Source organism: Heteronotia binoei, chromosome 1 (genome assembly GCF_032191835.1).
Source record: "Heteronotia binoei isolate CCM8104 ecotype False Entrance Well chromosome 1, APGP_CSIRO_Hbin_v1, whole genome shotgun sequence".
In the NCBI taxonomy this organism is placed as follows: domain Eukaryota; kingdom Metazoa; phylum Chordata; class Lepidosauria; order Squamata; family Gekkonidae; genus Heteronotia; species Heteronotia binoei.
This window is the reverse complement of record NC_083223.1, coordinates 43,188,971-43,209,735: the sequence shown is the minus strand read 5'-3', so window position 1 is coordinate 43,209,735 and position 20,765 is coordinate 43,188,971. Positions and strand designations below refer to the sequence as shown.

Here is a 20,765-nt window from a genome sequence, read left to right as displayed (position 1 = left end):
CTGCAAGTCCCAAACAGCCAGCAGGATCAACACACACAGCAAAGTTGAAACCAGAAACAGTAATGCCAGATTCTCTGTTATCTGTGTGTACCTCTTCCTTGGGGTTCATTTTTTGACCTCCCCTTCCAATGCAGCATTTCTAGGGGAAGACGCAATCTCAGTATAACACCTCACTGATTTTGTAATAATTTGAGGCCTACTACATTTCTTGAGGTATCTCACAATAATTGAACCAAAGGCAACAAACATAACCAATACCTGACTATACACTTCTAAGAATAATATAAAATAGCACAATAAACCAGTAGCAGCAACATTACAATGAAAATGAAGGCATGGGTAGAAAATAACATGCATTACCTATCACCAAAGGTTTGCAAAAGTAAGAACAGCTTCACCTGATGCCTAAAACTCAGTAAAGGCCCAGAAAACATGTAAAGAGTTCCACAAATGGGAGTAAAACTGTCTTTGGCTTCAGAAACATAGAAAAGGGCCTAATCTGAAGCAGGCAGCCTTCTATGGGAAACTGGCAGTCCTTCAAGTAACACAATTGTGAGATATTTAGGACTTTAAAAGACAGAAAACAGGCCTTTTAATTATGCTCAGAAATGTTCAGAAAAAAGGGTCCCCATCAGCTATACCAGTGACTGGCCTTGTAGCAACATTCTCTTCAGAGGCAGCCCAAGTAGAGCATGTAACAGTAATTGGGATGTGATCAGAGTATAGATAACTGTGCTAGCACACCTTGCTTTTCAAGGACAGGGAGAAACTGGTGAATGAGCTGGTTAAAAGGTGCTACCTGCAGCAGGTGAAACTTGTTCATCTATCTTCAGGCATGGATTTAAAAGCAACCCCAACCTGTGAACATGCTCCTTTAGGAGGTGCTACTATGTTCAGGATGACACTGGTATTCTTGATGTATTACTGAGCAGCAGCACCTCTCTCAAGTTTCAGTTTATTAGCCCTCACCCAGACCATTTCAGCATACCCATCATTTCACTTAAGAAAACTGAACAAGAACAACAGAGTCACATGTTATGACGGACTTCTGTCACTCCACCGTGATGCAGATTTTCTTGAGAAAAGTTTTGTTCCCTACTGTGACTGAGCAGCCCCGAGTAGCATGTTAATGTTTGTATTTCTGATAGTCTGTTTGTCCCACCCTATTACACAGAATATAATTTGGGGTTTTAGCCCAGCCCAGGAACTTGCTGGGGAAAACAGGAGCCCTCTTGTTTTACCCTTTAAAATGGCACTTGAGACAGTACAACATTTAAACAGAAATATTTATTGAAATAGGCAAAATAATGATCTTGAAGCTTGTTTGCATATATTCTAGGCTCTTAACAGTGAGAGATGTTTTACTTAGTATTTCAGTTATAGCAACAGTGAATCAAATCAAATTTATTAATATGGCTCGTCACTAGCACAAAATCAGTTGCAGCAATGTATGCAAGTCTCATAAATTTTAGGAAATAGTCTTATACATTTTAGGAAATATACAATATTAAAAATCACTGAATATTAAAATTACTCAGTGGCCTATACACAGAACAAATTGAATAAAACATCTAAATGTTATGGATCAACTACATTCTGTGTTAATTCCCTGTGAATTCTACATGCTGCTGCAAGAAATCTGGCACAAGGAAGTATAAACTGAGGATATGTGTCTGAGAGGAACTTCCTCATAATTTCAAATTCAGAGCAGGCAGAAAGCCTCCCAAGCACGGAGGTTCCCAGCCTTTTGACTAAGATCAAGTATCCAGCAACAATGTTTCTTCAGAGAGTTTCCTATGGCAGTACAGTTTTCCTGGAACAGGTCTCTTTCCTTGAGCACCTAACTTGTTCCTTTCTTGAAACTACGGTTTATTTCCGTCTCCTAAGTTGTCCAAAACTGTTTTCCCTTCACATCAGACCCAGGGTCCGCCTCAAAGCCAAAACCCCAGAGAAACTTGGCAGGAATTGATCTTCTCCAAAGAAGATTATAACCCTTTTCCTTTTGGCTTGAAAAGGAATTTCAGCACACTACCCAACCACTCTCTCCAAATAACCATCCCAGTTCTGGTGTCTGTGTAAAGCATACTTCAACTTAGGCTGACACTTAAGACACTGAATCCTGTTAATGAATTCTTCCTCAAGGTAGAAATAATACAGTTAAGGCAAAGGAGTCTTTTTCCTTCACTCTAAGATGAACCTGCCTGACTTTTCCAGTCAGACTCATTGACTCCAAACTCTGCCAGAAATCTGTTAGAAACTCTGTCAGACTGAATGCAAAATGATTCCAACTGACAGAGCCTCCAGAGTGGAATGAATCGAACTGAACTCTCTTCAGCACTGGGCTGATCATACAGTTTTTCTCAGCTGGCACTGGCCAATCAGGGATGAGGAGCAGCCCATCGCTCAAGCTCTACATTCCAGTGGATTGTCAACCCTTTACCTCCCATATCTCTGCTTCTGCTGCACTAGGAGCTTGGTTTTTAAGTGCAGTCAATCACACATGCCATCTGTAAATCAATGACATTTTAATCCAACTTCTGGACAAGCTCCAATAGTGCTATACAGAGTTCAAGGTGGAAGAAGCGTTAGGACCCAATAACACAAATATAAAAAGATGGAGCAGCTGTCTCCCAGCACCAGTTTCATGTACAGGTGAGACAGGAGGTAACAAAACCAGAATATAGTGCCACAAATACCCATTCTAGATTACCAGTACAGAAGGTCATGATGGCACTCAAAGCCAATAAGAGATCCAGAAGAATCAACAGGCAACATCTGGAGAGGCTTTTCTTTCACTACTATCACCTGACCACTGTAAGAAATTGCCTTCTCAGTGGAGAGGTCTGCCTGCTCTCATGGATACAGCGCCCCCCCCCCCAAAAGAGAGCTTCCTCCTGGCTACGAGGAGTTTTATCTTCCTACCCCCACCCCCTGACCTGGTCAGCCCAGGACAGAGAAGGGTTTCCTGAAAATTCTAGACATTTCCTCCCTGGTGCCCCTCCAGCATTTAATTCTTCCAAATCTCTGTTTCTTGCGTGGAGGAAGGGGGAGATCTTGACCCACGCATCATCTCTCCTCTTAGACCTATTAGCCTTTGTATGAAGGTGGGCTGTATGGAAAGCAACTGCACTGACTGCCCTCCTCCTGCCTATTCTCTGCCCCAACTCAGATCAACCACCACAATACAAGATGACTAACATAACACATCTTTTTGAAGACTGACAGACAGAAACCTAACCTACCCTGCATATTGCAAGCATTTATGTTCAGCCTTATACATGACCATCAAATTGGTTTTCAAGAGGAACAGAAGTGAGAGAGAAGAGCCAAACAGCATGTTTTACCACCATACATGTGGCAGTCACACCTGTCTTTACAACTGAAATTACTCTCAAGAGCTACAGAGGGTTTTCATTTCTTTTTTTAGGGGCGTTGGTATTTGTGTGAGTGTGCATGCGTATATATATACATACACACACACACACTGTGGCTAATAGCCACTGATGGACCTCTGCTCCATATTTTTATCTAACCCCCTCTTGAAGCTGGTCTCCCATCCAAGTACTTGCCAGAGTCAACCCTCTTTAGCTGCCAAGATCAGGCTTGCCTGGACTATTAAGGTCAGGGCAAGAGCCACAGTTTTGGCACATAGGAACCATTTCTGAAGAATACTGACTTAATCTGCATAGGCAGGGGGTAGACATTTTTTACTGATTCCCCTCTCAGCAGCCTTCCAAATCCCAATCATGCTGCTCCTAAGGGTCCTCCTGATCCCAAGGAGCAGCATTTGGACGCATATTTCAAGAGTGGGGGGGGGGGAGTCACAGGATCCAAACCATTCTAGGCAGGATCCAAACCACTGGATCTTGAGGCAACATTTCTCTAGAAGCTTTTTGTTTCCAATTTTTTTAAGTACTTGTATGAAGTTTTGTAATACAAAGAAGATTACAAACCAGCTGCATCATGTATTTGAAGCTCCAGGCTTATGGCCTTTTGACGAGGGTCATGTTACTTGGATGCAAAGGATTAGACTACAGAAAGTGAGAGGAAATGCTTTTCACTCTTGCAATAGGACCTTTGGACCTGAGCCTGTGGTTGGGTGAACCTAATCTGCCGCCCACTATCCCATCATCCCTCTCAACCATGGTCAGTGGTTGCATATCAGTTCAGGTATAAATCACATAGGTTTCTTTTGGCCTGTAAACAAAGAAGGCAGTAAAGCACATGGTGATCAGGGAACCAGAAGTCACAACAAAACCTTAACAGGCAGCCCTGAACTGGACCTCAGAAGCTACGCAGGATCGACTCTGGCAAGTACTTAGATGGGGGATCTACTTGGAATACCAGGTCAGGAGGACAGGGCAGGCGTTATTCAGCCACCTCTCTGAATATCCTCCAGAGCCCAGTAGGGGTCAGTCACCAGAGGACATCATGACTTCCAAGTGTGTACATGAACACACACATACATGCACTTAAAAAAACCAAACCTCATGAGGCAATAAACCTGTTACTTTTTTTAAGTAACCATTTTATTATAATCTCTAAGTGAAATGCTATACCATTTAATATAGGACTAAAGTTTCATGTATCATACATAACAACTCACATCAGCTTACACAAATTAAATTTTCATTTTAAAAGCTGCAAGTAAACATTAAAAGCTAACAAAACAAAACATCAGTCACAAACCTTAAACTTTATTACAATTTACTAGATTTGTTAATCACCTGTCCCGGCTTACGCTGGGATCTGGCCAATGTACGAGGGGCAGCAGCCATACTCACACATACTCAAATATCACTGGGCTCCAGAAGCATTTTAAAGACTAACATAATTTATTCCAGCATACCCTTTCCTGAGTGAGCACTGGGTATATCAGCTGCACAATACCAGTATCAGTAAATGAATCCTAGTACAGGATCTTATTTGAAAATTACATTCTAAAAATGAGAACAACAAAAGGTTTCAGATGAGTAGCTGTGTTAGCTTGTAGAGGTAGAACAAAATTTGACTCAAGCGGCACCATAAAGACCAACAAAAGTTTCCAGGGTATATAAGCTTTTGTCAGTCATAGCTCTCATCTGACAAAGTGAATTTTGATCCACGGAAATTTACACCTAGAAAATTTTGTCATTATGGTGCAGTTTGAGTAAAATTTTGTTTTGTTACTACAGGCTAACACAACTACTCTCCGGAATTTTCCAGGGTATAAGTTTCATGCGTCAAACTTCACTTCGTCAGATGAGGTGAGTTATGACTGACAAAAGCTTACACCCTGGAAACTTCTGTTAGTCTTTGATGCGTTTGGACTCCGATACTAAACATTCTTTCATTGCATGAACAAAGCTTTAAAATGAATAGGAACATCTTCAGGATTTGCACTGCCAATCATTATTAAATGACCACACGTTGAAATAGTCACGTGTAATAACTGCAGCGCGCCTTCTAAACTTTGGCCAGTGGATAGCTGCTGTTCCTTGCAGGTGAAACAAGCGTAAGACAACCCCACCCCCGGCTTCGTTGCCAGTTTGCTTTGCTAGGAACGAACTAATCCGGCTATTTCTGCGCAGCAAGCCCTCCCCACCTGCCCTTTCCCCGACGTGGCACTGTGACTCTGCAGCTGTCTCTGCTCTACAGCCGAGGGACTCAGCCCAGCTATTGCAGGAAAAGGCAGATCGACAGACCCACCTGCACCTCAGTCTCTGCCGGCCACTCGGTAGTGATCAGCAAGTCATAAAGGATATTTTCCTCCCCTTCTTCCTCTGTTGTCTCTTCATTCCCTCCGCCGGTCTCCAGTTTGCTACCCGTGGCAGCAGCCATGTTCACACGCTCAGGCCCTCCTACGGCAGCCGGGAACGACCAAACTTTCGCTCCTTTTCAGAAAAGGCCTTTTTTTTAACCCTATCGACTCTGGTTAGAAGGTTCAATAACGCCCAACAACGGGCTGCAATTTGTATGCGCTTCTTCTGGAGTACTCAGAACGCTGCTAGTTACTACAAAGGGAGAGTTCTTTAGGACGACGGGCGTATCCTTTGCATATATATATATATATATATATATATATATATATATATATATATATATATATATATATATATATATATATATATATATATATATAATATATATATATATATATATATATATATATAATATATATGCATGCGTATTCCCCCTCGGATCCACGTTTTCTGTGCTGCTGCAACACCGCAAAGTTTTTTAATACGCTGCTTTAACAATCTGGAAAAGCAAAGTAGAAGTCCAGTAAGACTTTTAAGACCAACGAACTTTTATTCAGAATGCAAACTTTCGTATGCATGCATACTTCATCAGTCAATGTACAGTGAGCAGAGCTTCATGTAGCTGGTGGTGGGCAGTAGTTAAGAATGCAAAGTGGTACAAAGTTAGAATCCAGGGGCAAAATAAATAATGAAATTAACAAATTGAAAGAACTTTTGGTCTGATAGTATTTGCGTTGGAAATCAACAAAACAGTAACATGTCAGATCGCGATAATAAGGTAATAAATGTCTGTTAATTGCTCCATTGCTTGTAAGTCTGGGTTAAACTGAGGACATCTCATTCCCAGAGGTGTTCCTGTCCACCTGATTTACTTTTTAACATGTAACATACATTATAAACATCATTCTAGTTTGCCATTAGAAAAAGAATACCTTAAAATATAGTGGAAGATGGGTTTAATATATGTAATGAGATAAACAGCCAATATCCCTTATTTGAGTATGTCAATACAAAAAACATTGATACACTATTCTAAAAGAGAAATACATTGGAATACTGTGGATGTATAGCTATACTCACTGAGAGTGGGTTTAGCGTATGTAATGAGATAAAAAACAACAACAATATCCCTGTTCAGTCTGGGGATGGTGTTTGTTCCAAGTTTCATAATAATTTGTAATTCAAGCAATTTCCCTCTCCATTCTGTTCTTGAAGTTCCTTTGCAGTAAAATAGCTACTGGAAGAACAACATTCTTAGTGGGACGTCATTGGTGTTTTTGAATTTCTTTATTGTTTTAATCTGCATTGTTGAGTTTTTAATCTATGTATTATTCCGTTTGATGACCATTGCCCAGAGCTTGGCCTGGGCGGGGATTGGGCAATTCAACTGATGATGATCAGGGCTTTTTCTTGTAGCAGAAACTTCTTTGCATATTAGGCCACACATCCCTGATGTAGCCAATCCTCCAAGAGCTTACAGGGTTTATTGCTTGGCCTACTGTAAATTCCAGGAGGATTAGTTAAATCAAGGGGTGTGTGGCCTAATATGCAAAGGAGTTTCTGCTACAAATAAAGCCATGATGATGATGAAGAATATGGTGCAGTCCGTAGTCCTGCCTTCCACATGTGATTTGGTGGTGTTCTCTTTTACAGGAGGATTCATGTTCAGGGGTGTCAAACTCATTTGTTATGAGGGCCAAATCTGACATAAATGAGACCTTGTTGGGCTCAGCCGTATGTGAACCTATTTAAGATTAGTTAGCAGAGATATAAACTTTATAAAGGACACAGACAAACACAATTAAAGATTTTTTTAAAAAAAATTAAAATAAAACATGCTTAAAACATTAGAACTCATTGGTCTTAAAGGCGCTTTCTTTGTATCTTTCCCATGTGATCCAGGGAACTGGACAAAGGAAGTTCTGGCTCTTTCCTTCCTTCCCCAGGGGGCCAGAAGAGGGAGGAGCCTCAGCCAATAGAAGGAAGAGAGGCTTGGCTCAGTATCTCTGCTGTGCAATTCAGAGAGCCTGGCAAAGCAAGCTCTCCCTCCCCCCCTTCCGCCCCAATGGAGGAGCTTCAGCCAATAGAGGAAATAGAGGTTTTGCTTTGTAGCTCCTGTGCGACGATTGAGCAAGCCTTGCAAAGCAAGCTGTTATGCAGAAGGAAGCAAGAGAGGGAGAAGGAAGCAGATGACAGCCAGATGCTGAGGGGTTTGATAGGAACAATCCTAGGGGCTGATTCGGCCCCCGGGCCGCATGTTTGACATCCCTGTCCAACTTTTGCTTTTTTTTTTTCTCTCTCTCTCTCTCCCCCCCCCCCAACTAGACTTGCCCTTTAAGGGGCGGCGGGGGGGGGGTGCGTTCCATATTCCCCTGTATTTCTACCTTCTCTTCCCATTCCTTATTTTAAGGGCTCCTACTCGGAACCTGAGGAGGAAATAACTCTTTTCATTTATCTCTATGGGTTCAGCTAGGGTGGGAAGCAGCGGAAGTTGGTAAAAAAGAAAATTGGAGATAACGTCCTGGGCGCGTGCGCAGTAGTAGTATCACGGTGTGGGTTGTCGGGAGATTCGGCTTTAACGGAGGTATTTTCTGTTTCTCCGGAGATCCAAACGAAGGCTCTGCCTCGACCGTTGCCATAGTGCTGCAAGCGGCGAAACCAGCAGACATTATAGCGAGTTGCCTTTCAGCTTTCCGTGTCGGAGCAGCCATTTTGTGTGGGTTTCTGCTGGATCTGCTCCCTCTTTCTCTTTAGGGCCCTTGAAGGCAGACTTATTACTGAAGAGTGGACAAGGCATGACATTGATCTGATGAAGGGTGAAGATAGTGGTTGGCACCGGACCCTCGTTGCGTGGGGACGGGCAGGGCCGGATTAAACTCTGTGGAGGCCCCTAGGCAGTCAAAATCTTGGGGGACCCCTCGCAATTATCTCAGAATTGGAGCGGCCACCCCGCCATCTGTGGCCTGCAGGCATCCTCTCAAACGCCGCTTGAACAAAGCTGCGGGGAAAGGCAAGCTTGGCAATTGCGGGCGGGCCCATAGGCCACTGCCTACTTGGCCTAATTGTTAATCTGGCCCTGGGAATGGGTCTCCAGCCAGTGACATAGAACCAAACTAAGTAGGAGTCAAGTTGTACCTTTTAGACCAAAGTTTTATTCAGAATGTAAGCTTTTGTGTGCTCTAAGCACGCTTCATCAGACGCAAACTTACATTCTGAATAAAACTTTGTTGGTCTTAAAGGTGCCACTTGACTCCTATTTTGTTCTGCTTCAAACCAACGCGGCTGCCTGCTTGGCTCTATCCACATAGAACCGAACTGTCACCCGCACATGTGTATTAGAGTAAGGGGAGCTTCGCTGCCCCAGTGAGCCCCATCTTTTTGATCTCTGATGGCTAAGCTTTTAATTTGATTGTACTTGGCCACAGAGGCTTGCTGGGTGACCTCGGACCAGTCACTGACTCTCAGCCTAAGCAACCTCATAGGTTTGTTGTGTGGATAGCCGCTTTGAGTCCATTGAGGAGAAAGGTGGTGTATAAAGCAAATAAATGTGTTAGAAGGAACTTTGGCACCCAGAGTATGCCGCTATATGTAAATCGCACTCAGTGTGTGCTTTTTTAAGCAATATAATTCAATTGTCATTGGTCTGTGTCATTATGTGGAATGTGGAAAAATAAAGAAAAAACCACCAATTGGATGTCTGAAACATGGGAAATCCTTTTTGTGGAAGCAGCCTTAGAGCAAATAAATGCCCAGTTTTTACAGAACATGTGTATGCTATTATGGTATGTTTCATGAGCCCTGTGAAGTGTCTTGCAATGATTCTGACCAGCATCACAACCCAGCATGATTGAGTGCTCCTGGTTCACATATTCCAAAGACAAGATGTGCCCCTTTCGGGATGTAAACCCTCAATAAAGCCTTTGTTCAAACATACCTGGTGTCAGGTTGTATTTCCTTTTGAAGTAAGACTAGCAGTCTAAGATGGTTTTCTGGGCAGACTTGCTATTTGAGGTTTTCTGGGCAGTTGGGACAAAACACTATCTTACTGGAATTATGTTTGCTCTCTCTTAAATTGTATTCATAATGCGGTCCTGTTAGGGTTGCCAATCCCCAGGTGGGGGCAGGGGATCCCCCGGTTTGGAGACCCCCCCCCCCGCTTCAGGGTCATCAGAAAGTGGGGGGAGGGGAGGGAAATGTCTGCTGGGAACTGTTATTCCCTATGGAGATTTATTCCCATAGAAAATCATGGAGAATTGATCCGTGGGTATCTGGGGGGCTGTTTGGGGGGGTAGAGGCACCAAATTTTCAGTATAGCATCTAGTGCCTCTCCCCAAAATACCCCCCAAGTTTCAGAAAGATTGGATCAGGGAGTCCAATTCTATGAGCCCCAAAAGAAGGTGCCCCTATCCTTCATGATTTCCTATGGAAGGAAGGAATTGAAATGGTGTGTTGTCCCTTTAAATGTGATTGCCACAACTCCCTTTGGAGTTCAATTATGCTTGTCACAGCCTTGATCTTGGCTCCACCCCCAAAGTCTCCTGGCTGCACCCCCAAAGTCCCCAGATAGTTCTTGAATTGGACTTGGCAACCCTAGGTCCTGTGCGAAGTTACTGCAGTCTAAACCTATTGAACTGATGGAGTTCAGACTGAGTAATTCTGTATAGAATTGCACTAACAGCTTCTGACTCTGAGTAAACGTGCATAGTAGAGTTTCACCGCGTAAAAGGACTGCACGCACGCGCAGTTTTAAAACGGTAATCTTATTTTATACCCACTCCTGAGAGTAAGTTAACTGACTCGATGGGACTTTCCAATACACATACCTATAGCCAAGCTAGGTGTGTATTTACTTCAGAGACTAAGTAAATAATTCCAAAAGGTTGCAGTGAAAATAAGGGTCTAGTGTGACTGACACGTAAGACTAGAAAGACCTCATTGCAGCACAGACTTTGGATTACACTCCACTTCAACAGATGCCGTTTTTTAAAACTTCAGAGAAAGTCCCACTGAACACCATAGGACCCAACAAAATCTTCGTAATTGTGTAATATTTTGAAGCTTGCGTTGCAGGAACCTTAGTCTGCTGTCCGTTGTGCAGACCGGAGGGATATAATTGTAGGACTTCAAACGGCGCAGGCGCTTCTGAAGCCAGTGAGAGGGTGTCGGTACCCGGGTTTGTTGGAGGAGTGCAAGCATGGCGGCCTTTTCGGGTACGTGGCTTGGCTGAAGAGCGTTTTTCCATCTCATGGGGGGGATTAGCCATTTGTTTTGCGGGGAGGCAGAATAAAGGCGGAAATCGGGGTAGAAGGGGCGGCTGGCGCAAAGTGACGAAGGATAATCTCTGGGGGCCTGTTTTGGACCAGTGTTTAGTATCTGAAAGGTCCAGTGCTAGAGATCAGGTGATAGACAGCTTAGATCTTAGATAGCACCGACTGTACCTTCAGCTCCTATCAAACAATACGACTATTTTTAATCAATTATGATAAAGTTAGACATTTTACTGTTGTTAGTGCCAGAAGTCATGTGAAATGCACTTTTATTTGAGATTGGCCATATTCTTAGATAGTGCTGTCAGTGGTTTGATTGATTATAATTACTAAGAATACTCATGGAGTGTGTTATAGTGAATCCTTCAAGAGAAAAGCAGGTTAGAGACACTTTGAGTAAGAGAGCACTCTGAATCAGGTTTACTCAGAAGTAAATATGTTATTCCCAAAAAAATGCCCTTTGGAGGCAGTCTAAATCTTGTAATTCTTACAATAATATATTATTGGTTTAGGTTTGGAGGTGGGGAAATCTGGATTTTGGCTCTTGTCAGCCTTTTCTTTTGATGAATCAAACTTGCATATTGTCAATAATGTTGCCTTTTTGAGTATTGAAAGAAGTGTTAAAATAATTTATAGTTAACTAAAATGAAAGCTGCTGTGTGTTGTAAGAAAGAAATACATCGCTTGTAAAGAAGTGGCCTTGTCCATGAAAGCTGATGCATATGTAAAAACTTGGTAGTCTCCTAAGATGCCACTGGTCCCTTTTTTGTTTGTCCATTCATAGTAACACCCCCCTTCCCAGCTATTATCTAGGTGATCAAGAAGAATGAAGTGTTACAAAGGATTATCCATTCTTACATTCAAGCTATAAGCAGCAAGTGTTACATTCAGGCACACTAAGGAATATGATTGTGGTTTTTTAAGGGTTTTTTTTGCACAACTGTCTGACCTCTCAGAAGTGCACAGACATGCCATTAGATGTAGTCTGCTTTTTTTGCTGGTGAAAAAGGGAAAGGGCTCCATTTGATTGCCAAAAGGGCTGTGTTGGGGATCATGGTATATGCATGGGCACAAGCCATGTGTGATAGAGGCTGAACAAAGAAGAGGAATATGGTGAGCAGAAAAAACTCTGTATCTATCCCTTGATGCAACTGGGGTGAGAACAATTGCTTCTTGAAGTTGTATTTAAATGATAATGCAGCTCAGTTCTCTTCTCTGTTGACAGTGATCAGTAAAGTAAAAAAAGGTAAAGGTGTGCAAGCACTGTGTCCTTACCGACCCATGGGGTGATGTCACAATGTTTTCTTGGTAGACTTTTATGGGGTGGTTTGCCATTGCCTTCCCCAGTCGTCTACACTTTACCCCCAGCAAGCTGGGTACTCATTTTACCGACCTCAGAAGGGTGGAAGCCTGAGTCAACCTTGAGCCAGCTATCTAAACCCAGCTTCCGCCAGGATTGAACTCAGGTCATGAGCAGACCTTGGACTGCAGTACTGCAGCTTACCAATCAATAAGGGCTTGCCTGCAAGTATGAGAGCTGTGAGAAGGAGCAGCAAGTGACATGCTTACAGTAATTATGCTGAGAAACTTGTCAATAGATGATTACAGAGTGAGAACAAAGTGGCTGAACTTTTCATTTCATGGCACTGGATCTAAAATACCATGAGTGGGGTCTATTCATAGGAAAGCTTATTATTGCTTTGTTTCCCTTGTTACAATTTACTTTATTCCTCCTGCAAAATGCTGTCCTCAGAATTCAGAAGAGCCCCAGGAATAGCATTGAACTAGGAGTCTGCTGGTGAGGGGGGCAGAATCAGCAAAAATTGTCCCCTTATTTCAGCAGCTTTTGCCAGTGGAAAAAAGCATTGGAAGCAACCCATATAACCCATATTTATGTATGTCATTTATGGCTTTAAGAGCAGCAGGCTTTTTTTTGTAGAAAGAGCCCAGCAGGGACTCATTTGCATATTAGGCCACATCCTGAGACACCAAGCAAGCAGGAACTCTGTTCCTGCTCAAAAAAAGCTCTGAAGAGCAGGTGCCATCTTGCAAGCTTGCATTTAATAATTTCTCCTTCAGAACATACATAAAATGTTTTCCTGTACTAAGTTGAAATCTCTGATGTGAATATCCCAGGCTAGCCCAATTTCATGAGATCTTGGAAGCTAAATGGGGTCAGCCCTGGTTAGTATTTGGATTGGAGACCTTCAGGGAATACCAAGAACCTGACAAGAAGGCAGACAGTGGCAAACCACCTCTGAACATTTCTTGCCTTGAAAACTCAGTGAGGTTACTGTAAGTCAGCTATGACTTGACAGCACTTCCCACTACCAGTAAACTCAGATGGCTAATGCTGTTTTTCATTTTATTTGCTTGCAGAGCTGGGCGTTATGCCGGAGATAGCTCAAGCTGTAGAAGAGATGGACTGGCTGTGAGTATTTGCATTCATCTCTAGTTCCAGTTCAATAAGGCAGGAGTTTTCTTTTTGATATTGCAGACAGGGGTTCTGGAAACCCTGCCCCCATTTTAATAGAAGGCTGTAAGGGAAATTGGTGTATGATAAATACTTCCAAGCCATAAAGAGAAGATTTAATTGTGTACCTGGCACACAGAAAAATTGGGCTAGGCTTGCAAGATTTCCCTTTTTAAATAAAAAAATCCATGTATTACTTCAAGATCCTGGCTACAAGTTAAGTGCATTTTCAACAGCCTTTTCCCCTTCTTACAAGCAAGTTGAAAAATAATGTCTGTAGATGTTGATTTTCTGTGTGTTCTTGCATATGTTGAGTTCTGCATTTAAATTTCTCTTGTAGTCTTCCCACAGATATCCAAGCAGAGTCTATCCCATTGATTTTAGGAGGTGGTGATGTACTTATGGTATGTGTTTCTACAATCCATACTATATACTTCACAGGCTATAATACTGGGTGTCTGTGAATGTGTGTTTGCACAAAAGTAAATCTGACTTTACTCAGTGAATCGGCATTCTAGTAAATATATATAGGATTACAGTTTGCACAATCTTTTGTTATACTTTTACTGATTGGTACAATTTAAAGTTAGGCTGATAAGCATTTCAGAGCACTTGTTATTATTTTCTATGTTGTGTTGATCTTCACTATAAATCATATCTTGTATTCTTGTCATAGTACTTTTTTATAATGTTGCGTAGAAATATATTTACCGTAAACTCACAGTGGAGCATGTTTCTTTGGATGGGGAGTGGGCATGAAGGAAAGATATTACGCTTATCCAAAAGAGTTCTGCTAGAGAAGAAGACATTAGAGAGAACCTTTGTGTTCTTCTGAAAGGAATTATTAGGCACAGCAAAACGCTTAAATTGTATACAGTTTTTGTTCCTAAGTACAGACTAGAATGTACAACAGAATATTGTCACTCATAAGATCTAAGAGCCAATGTTCTATTGTAACTGAACAATTTTATTTTAGTACTTTAAGAAGAGTTAAGCCTATGTTATTTCAGTAATTAAATTGTGTCTTACTTCCTTTATTAAATCTTATTTCTACACAGGCTGCAGAAACTGGGAGTGGAAAAACTGGTGTAAGTGAGATTTCTACTGCCATGTGTAAAAGAAATCCTGTGTGTGTTTGGTTTTTCATACTGTTCTGTTGGAAGATTAGTTATCAGTGGTTCACTCTGAAGTTAGGAAATGCAGTCAGTAACTTAGATCAGGGGTGGCCAACGGTAGCTCTCCAGATGTTTTTTTTGCCTACAACTCCCATCAGCCCCAGCCAGCATGGCCAATGGCTGGGGCTGATGGGAGATGTTGGCAAAAAAACATCTGGAGAGCTACCATTGGCCACCCCTGACTTAGATCTAAACCTTGAGCTGTACTACTACTCACCATCACCACCAAAAGTGGGACCTGAGAGTAGAGGGATCTTCAGTACCATGTCGCATCTGGTGGAGAGCGTTACAGCAGGTAGAGGGAATAAGTAGAAATCCCTTTCACTGTGTCCTGTTTCTCACACAAGGACAGGTTTTGATCCAAGCCATTGCAGGCTTGGGCCTGGCCTACACACAAAGTAGAAAGAGAATAGGTTGTAGTACTTAACACTGGGGGGGGGGGGGCGGTGGAGTTAAGAATTTCTGCAGTTTTTAAAAAGCATTCCAGCTGAGCCATTCCCATAGAGGGATTGCCATTTCTTTGAATTATTAAGTTTAGGGAAACTTTTTAAAACATAGCCTTTTACCTGCAGTCTGAACTGGTACAGTGTTTTTTCTTTTGAGAAGTGTGGGTTGTAAACGAAATAAATAAGTATACCTCCTTATTACAGACTAGAAGAGAGTAGCTGGTCCAAAACACACAACTTGCAGATGATTTTGTATTTCAGGCATTCAGCATCCCAGTAATTCAAATTGTTTATGAAACTCTGAAGGACCAGCAGGAAGGGAAAAAAGGAAAAACCACTATAAAAACTGGTGGAGGAGGTAAGAGTTTCTCTTCGGGATAATAAAAATATACCCTGTGCTGACACGTCCATTTGCATTAGATTCCAAGTTGTAACCAGGCTGCAAGAGAAGCCAGCCCAAGATTAGCTGGGTCGGTGGGGAGCTCTCTACTCTGCATTGACTCTCCCAGCCTCCTGATTTAAACAAAGTGGCAGGAGAGGGCAGCCCAGCTGGGGTTGCTTTGTCTGTTGGGGAGGGGGAACAGGCGCAGTTCTGTACTTCCTTCTCCTGTCACTCAGTTTAAACCTGGCAGCAGCAGAAGCCAAGCCAGCCCCAGGATCAGGCTGGTGTTTTGGTTTTTTTTAAACTGGCATTTTTTGGTTCCGGTCTTTTGGACCCGAAAAATTTCAGGAATTAAAAAAACACACAAAAAACCCCACAGATCCCAATACCATACCAGTATTTGGATCCGGGATATTTCAGGTCCAGTAGACCCAAACTGAAAATACCAGTACAAAAATATTGCACATCTCTAATGTGCATACCTTGCCGCTGGATATTTATGGCATCCTGAAGGGGATATTGCCTAAGATAGAATTTGAAAGATATATCTACAGTTCTACTTAATAGTTTTCTGTGAGTAATTTGAAACTTCAGAATTTATCATCTACATTTTATATACATATTAAATAATAAAAAGTTGCATTATTCTAAGTGTTTTCTGTTATAAGTTATAAATATGTAGTGAAATTCAGTATGGATTGTAATTTGGACAAAGGAAGTCTACACATGTAAAATGAAAATAGCTCATACAGTCACAATGACAGCTATGCAAATTTTGAAAAGATTCTGAACTTAAAAGTGATTTAGTGTTCTTCATGTCAAAGGACTGTTTAATAAAAAATACTGTTATTTCAACTCATAGAAGTGTGGGAGTTTATTACTACTGAAGTAAGCTGATGTTTTCTTCTCAACAGTGCTCAACAAATGGCAGATGAATCCATATGACAGAGGATCTGCTTTTGGTAACTTATTTGGTCACTATAGGGTTAATATACGAACCTATTTTGTATTGATCTAGTAGACTTACATTTGATGTAATCCTTCACCACTTTATATGTGAAGTTATCCACGCTGCTACTAAACAGTGGCTAGATGGGGGCAGGGGGTGACCTTGCTTGTGTGATAGTTCATCATTTTTAAAAAGCCAGTTACAGCGTTCATTACATCAGTGCTTCAGACTTTCCCATTGACAAATTGCACAGTAGTATGACATTGAATACATGACTCTTGTTAGAACAGATTACTTATTCCCTAGTACATGATATGATCTTACTAGGCTTTAAAAGGTGAATGGCGTTTTTTTTAGTTTTGACCCACCCTATCCATGACTCTCTTGGCTTGTAATAAGTTCTTACAATGGAACATTTTTATAGCATGGGTGTTTTTTGCTTCTTTTAGGACTCTTTGGCACAGAGTGATAGCTAATTACCCATAGTGTTATAATGTAATTGTTTAACAAAATATCTGCATTATTTAACTGTGAATAATATACTTGCAGAACTTACTGGGACCCATCCTGCTTAAAATTTCTACCCATGTTGGGGGTTCACTGATTTCTCCCCCTCCCTTGGCAGATCTTTCATTGCCCCCCTTCATTCCCCAGGAGCAGCATTTTTGGCTGCAGTAGGAGAGGGGAGGTGGGCACGTTGCACTTCCACCAATGGAAATCCTGCCATTCATAAAAATTGTAGGTGGGATCCAAGCGTGGATGTTGTACTTTATAAATGTTATTATAATAGGTCTTAATCATTTCTTCTTTTTTTCTGGCCAGCGATTGGGTCTGATGGCCTCTGTTGCCAAAGCAGAGAGATAAAGGAGTGGCATGGATGCAGATCAACTAAAGGAGTGACTAAAGGTACTGCATATTAGTACAGCTAACCATGGGAGGGGGATTCAGAATGGTAACTGCAGATCTCAGCAAATAGGCTTTTTCACGATTGAGATTGGCAAGTATCCTCTTGAGAAGACGGCTACGTTAAAGATGTGTCTAGTTTCTACCATGAAGTACAAATCCCATAAATAAATAATAAAATAAGTAGTCAAACTGATTAAGTTACTTATATGTATGTTCTTTCAAAAAATGTTCTAGGAAAATATTACTATGAAGTGTCCTGTCACGACCAGGGGTTATGCAGAGTTGGGTGGTCCTCTATGCAAGCTTCATTAGACTTGGGTGAGTATCTCCATAAATGGGAATTCTATCTTGAAATCCAGATGGCATACTAACATTTTTTTTGTGTGGAAAAACTGCTTCTGTGTTCAGTCTGAGCAGCTGGGCAGGAGTACCTAAGATTTCAGAATCCTGTTCCTTGTTCTGTTAAGGTGCTCATAATTAGTGTTATGCTGAACATTTACTCAGTTGCTTTTGAGGAGACCAGTTGGCATTTGCAAGGCACAACCCCCCCTCCCCCCCAAAAAATCATGTGTTGCTGCTGTGGTGGCACCTTTTCAGAACTATTTGGTGCCATTGGATATGGCTACCCGACAGCATCACTGAGGGCAAATGAAGACCATGCGGTGTCTTCTCCTGAATGATGGGGAAAAGGAGAGAACATGTCCCCATAGCCAAGGGCAACTAGTTTGTTATTTCTTGTCTTGCATTCTGCTGTGTCACCAGTTTGACTACTGATCACTTCTGAACCGCAAGGGTTTTGCCCTGGTTTGGCTGTTATTACATGTCGCAGCATGTGAGCAGGCTCCTATATCCACATGTTCATTCTGTTTGTATTCTGTCTCAACTGGTCAGCTATGCAAGAGGCAAGGGAGCACAGATCCCAGTTGCCTTAGCAATGGGAGGAGGATGCTTCTCGTACAAGGATGAAGTTCACCAAAACTGCACATGCAACTTCTGTTCGACTTGGCACCGGTGTTCTCTCTAAACTGAGTTAGTGTGAGCTACCTCACAGTCTTTAAGCTTCTGGCTCACAGATTTTTGTCTTCGCTCGGAAAAATGGTCCCAAATCAAACTAATTTATATAGTAGCTCAAAATACTCCACAACTTAGAGGATTGCACCAGCAATACACTGAACAAAAATGATGTGTGCCATTCTTATCTCAAAGTTTGGGTAAAATTAAACTTTCGTTACTAGCAAAATAGCAGTTCAAGAATATATTATTATTTGATTCAAGGTGCCTTATCTGCCATAAAGTCCATACTCCTGAGGCCTAACTGTGCATTTCCACTGTTTCCAAGTCCTGTCGGACCAGGCATGCATTGGGAGTTACACATTGTAACTTAATTCCTAGAGTCCAGTTCAAACAGGGACTGCAGGGAAAAGTAGCCTACCTACCCCTCCCGCCACCACCACTGCACTATTTTCCCAACATGAAATAAATTCTTCTGGATCTGGCTCCCAAAGAGCATGAGAATTCAGTTTTAAAACCACTGGGAGTGCTGTGTTCAGAACTTCTAACTTGACAGAGCTCAGTGTTAACTCGGGAACAATACAAGCTATAGCTAGGTCTTTGCTCGTCTGCCTTTCAGTCATATGTTATGTGTTTGTATTAACTATCTTCATTGTACATAAAGCAAAACTGTTAACAGTTTTTTTATTTTATCAGGCACTGACAAATCTGGCTTTGGCTATGGTGGAACCGGGAAGAAATCTCACAACAAACAGTTTGATAGTTATGGGGAGGTACGTATGTTTCCCTTTCACAACCAGGAATGGAACATGGCAGTGAACCCAAATGGTAGACTACATTCATGATTCAGCTACTGAAAACATGAGGGGGGGGGGGGGAAACCAGGCTTCCCACTCTAATCAAACCTAATTGAACAACAACAACAAAAAGACACGTTTACACACCTAGTTTGAGTCAGCCAGTTTCTAATGTACTTACAGTTAAGGGGAGGTTTGACAGCTCTCATCTGTGTTCTTTCTCCAGACTTCAGAATCCGTTCCATATCATGAACGCAAAAAGAGAAAACAAAGCCTTATTTCATTCTGTGAGGAAGTATCTGGCTTCTACTTGTGTAAAGACATAGTCATTCCTTTTTTTCATTTGACTTAAGGTCAATCACATAGCCACCTTGAGAATGATTTCTTTTCTTCTGTTAACAAAATTCAGAGTGAATAGTCAGTAGTAGGATCAGTTTTATCCTGCCTTACCATCTTGCAGCCAAAATTGTATCTGTCAAGTTTACTGATTGTGAAGTGCTTACTTTAACCCCTAAGCGCTTATGGGCCTAAGACAATCAAACCATTCACTGAAATGGTGAACTGTATTACTACTGTTTATCTGCATTTATGTAACACTTAAAAAATTTTTTTTTCTTTTCCTTAGGAATTCACCATGCATGATACAATAGGATGCTACCTAGATATAGATAAAGGGCAGATCAAATTTTCCAAAAATGGTAAGTTATTACCCATTAAATACTTGATCAGAGTAAGAAATGGTATGAATCTTTGAACTTGTCCATTTTTTCCTTCAGGAAAAGACCTGGGGCTTGCATTTGAAATTCCAGCACATCTAAAGAATCAAGCACTTTTTGCATCTTGTGTTCTGAAGGTAATATCCAACTTTTTCAAAAGCACTTGATTTAAATATAAGTAATTTAAGTAATGTGTGTTACAGTTTTTAAGCTGGCAAGCCTGTCTTCTAAGACAATTGGTACTCTGCATGTACTTGATGGAGTAATGTCCTGTTAGAGTTACAGAAAAACACCACTGGTGGCAATTCCAGTCCCATCAAAATGGCAAATGTAAAAGCTGACAAATATAAAGTCTTACAACTCTACTTCCTTTCCGAGAGCAGAAGCAAAGCTGATTAAGCTAAATCAAACCACAATCCCAGTAGAATAATGCATTTGTAAAAATCCAAAAAGCTAATTTAAGGATGTCCAATAGAATTCTTGATTTCTTTCCTTTGAATGGCCCACATGCCATGTTGTAAGCTGCTTTTCAAACCTCTGTTTATTTCAAAAGTGGTTCCCATATGGCATGAATGGGGTGGTTGATTTCTAAATGATGCAAAACCATAGCTTTCCTTAGGCATGTTGTAGTTGTTGTTTGGAGTTTCTTTGGATCCAAGCCCTGAAAGCAAATTTAATACGTGCTTGAAAAATCCTCAAGGGTTTATTTTATGTTCTAAGCAGCCCATCAGCATTTAAAGAGGAGAGTTTTCTTACTGATGCATTAAAAATCCCTTGACTAACTAATGAAATGTGTGGGTAAAAAGACTATTTAAATTCGTGTTAATTGCTACGAGTAGTTAAAACCCAGAAATAAAGCCAGCTGGGACTTAGAGGCATGTTTTGAAAAATTATGTTTTAAC

The 20,765-nt window shown here is 41.4% G+C and overlaps 2 protein-coding genes across 4 annotated transcripts in view; one reads left to right on the top strand and one right to left on the bottom strand.

The window, feature by feature from the left end:
- NBAS (NBAS subunit of NRZ tethering complex) overlaps window positions 1–5,864 on the bottom strand; it is a 230,899-nt gene extending 225,035 nt beyond the window's left edge. For both annotated transcript variants that reach the window (XM_060233719.1, XM_060233728.1), the window contains exon 1: window positions 5,689–5,864. In XM_060233719.1, the coding sequence (XP_060089702.1) occupies window positions 5,689–5,820 (132 nt within the window). In that variant the 5' untranslated portion in view covers window positions 5,821–5,864. The remainder of the gene's footprint in view (window positions 1–5,688) is intronic.
- A 4,439-nt stretch (window positions 5,865–10,303) lies between these two features.
- DDX1 (DEAD-box helicase 1) overlaps window positions 10,304–20,765 on the top strand; it is a 29,693-nt gene continuing 19,231 nt past the window's right edge. Inside the window, exons 1-11 of one of the 2 annotated variants that reach the window (XM_060233697.1) lie at window positions 10,304–10,951; window positions 13,388–13,439; window positions 13,822–13,885; window positions 14,540–14,569; window positions 15,364–15,460; window positions 16,399–16,446; window positions 17,256–17,339; window positions 17,574–17,657; window positions 19,047–19,123; window positions 19,773–19,845; window positions 19,924–20,000. In XM_060233697.1, coding sequence (XP_060089680.1) covers window positions 10,936–10,951; window positions 13,388–13,439; window positions 13,822–13,885; window positions 14,540–14,569; window positions 15,364–15,460; window positions 16,399–16,446; window positions 17,256–17,339; window positions 17,574–17,657; window positions 19,047–19,123; window positions 19,773–19,845; window positions 19,924–20,000 — 702 coding nt within the window. In that variant the 5' untranslated portion in view covers window positions 10,304–10,935. The remainder of the gene's footprint in view (window positions 10,952–13,387; window positions 13,440–13,821; window positions 13,886–14,539; window positions 14,570–15,363; window positions 15,461–16,398; window positions 16,447–17,255; window positions 17,340–17,573; window positions 17,658–19,046; window positions 19,124–19,772; window positions 19,846–19,923; window positions 20,001–20,765) is intronic. The other variant, XM_060233706.1, reaches the window with a different exon arrangement.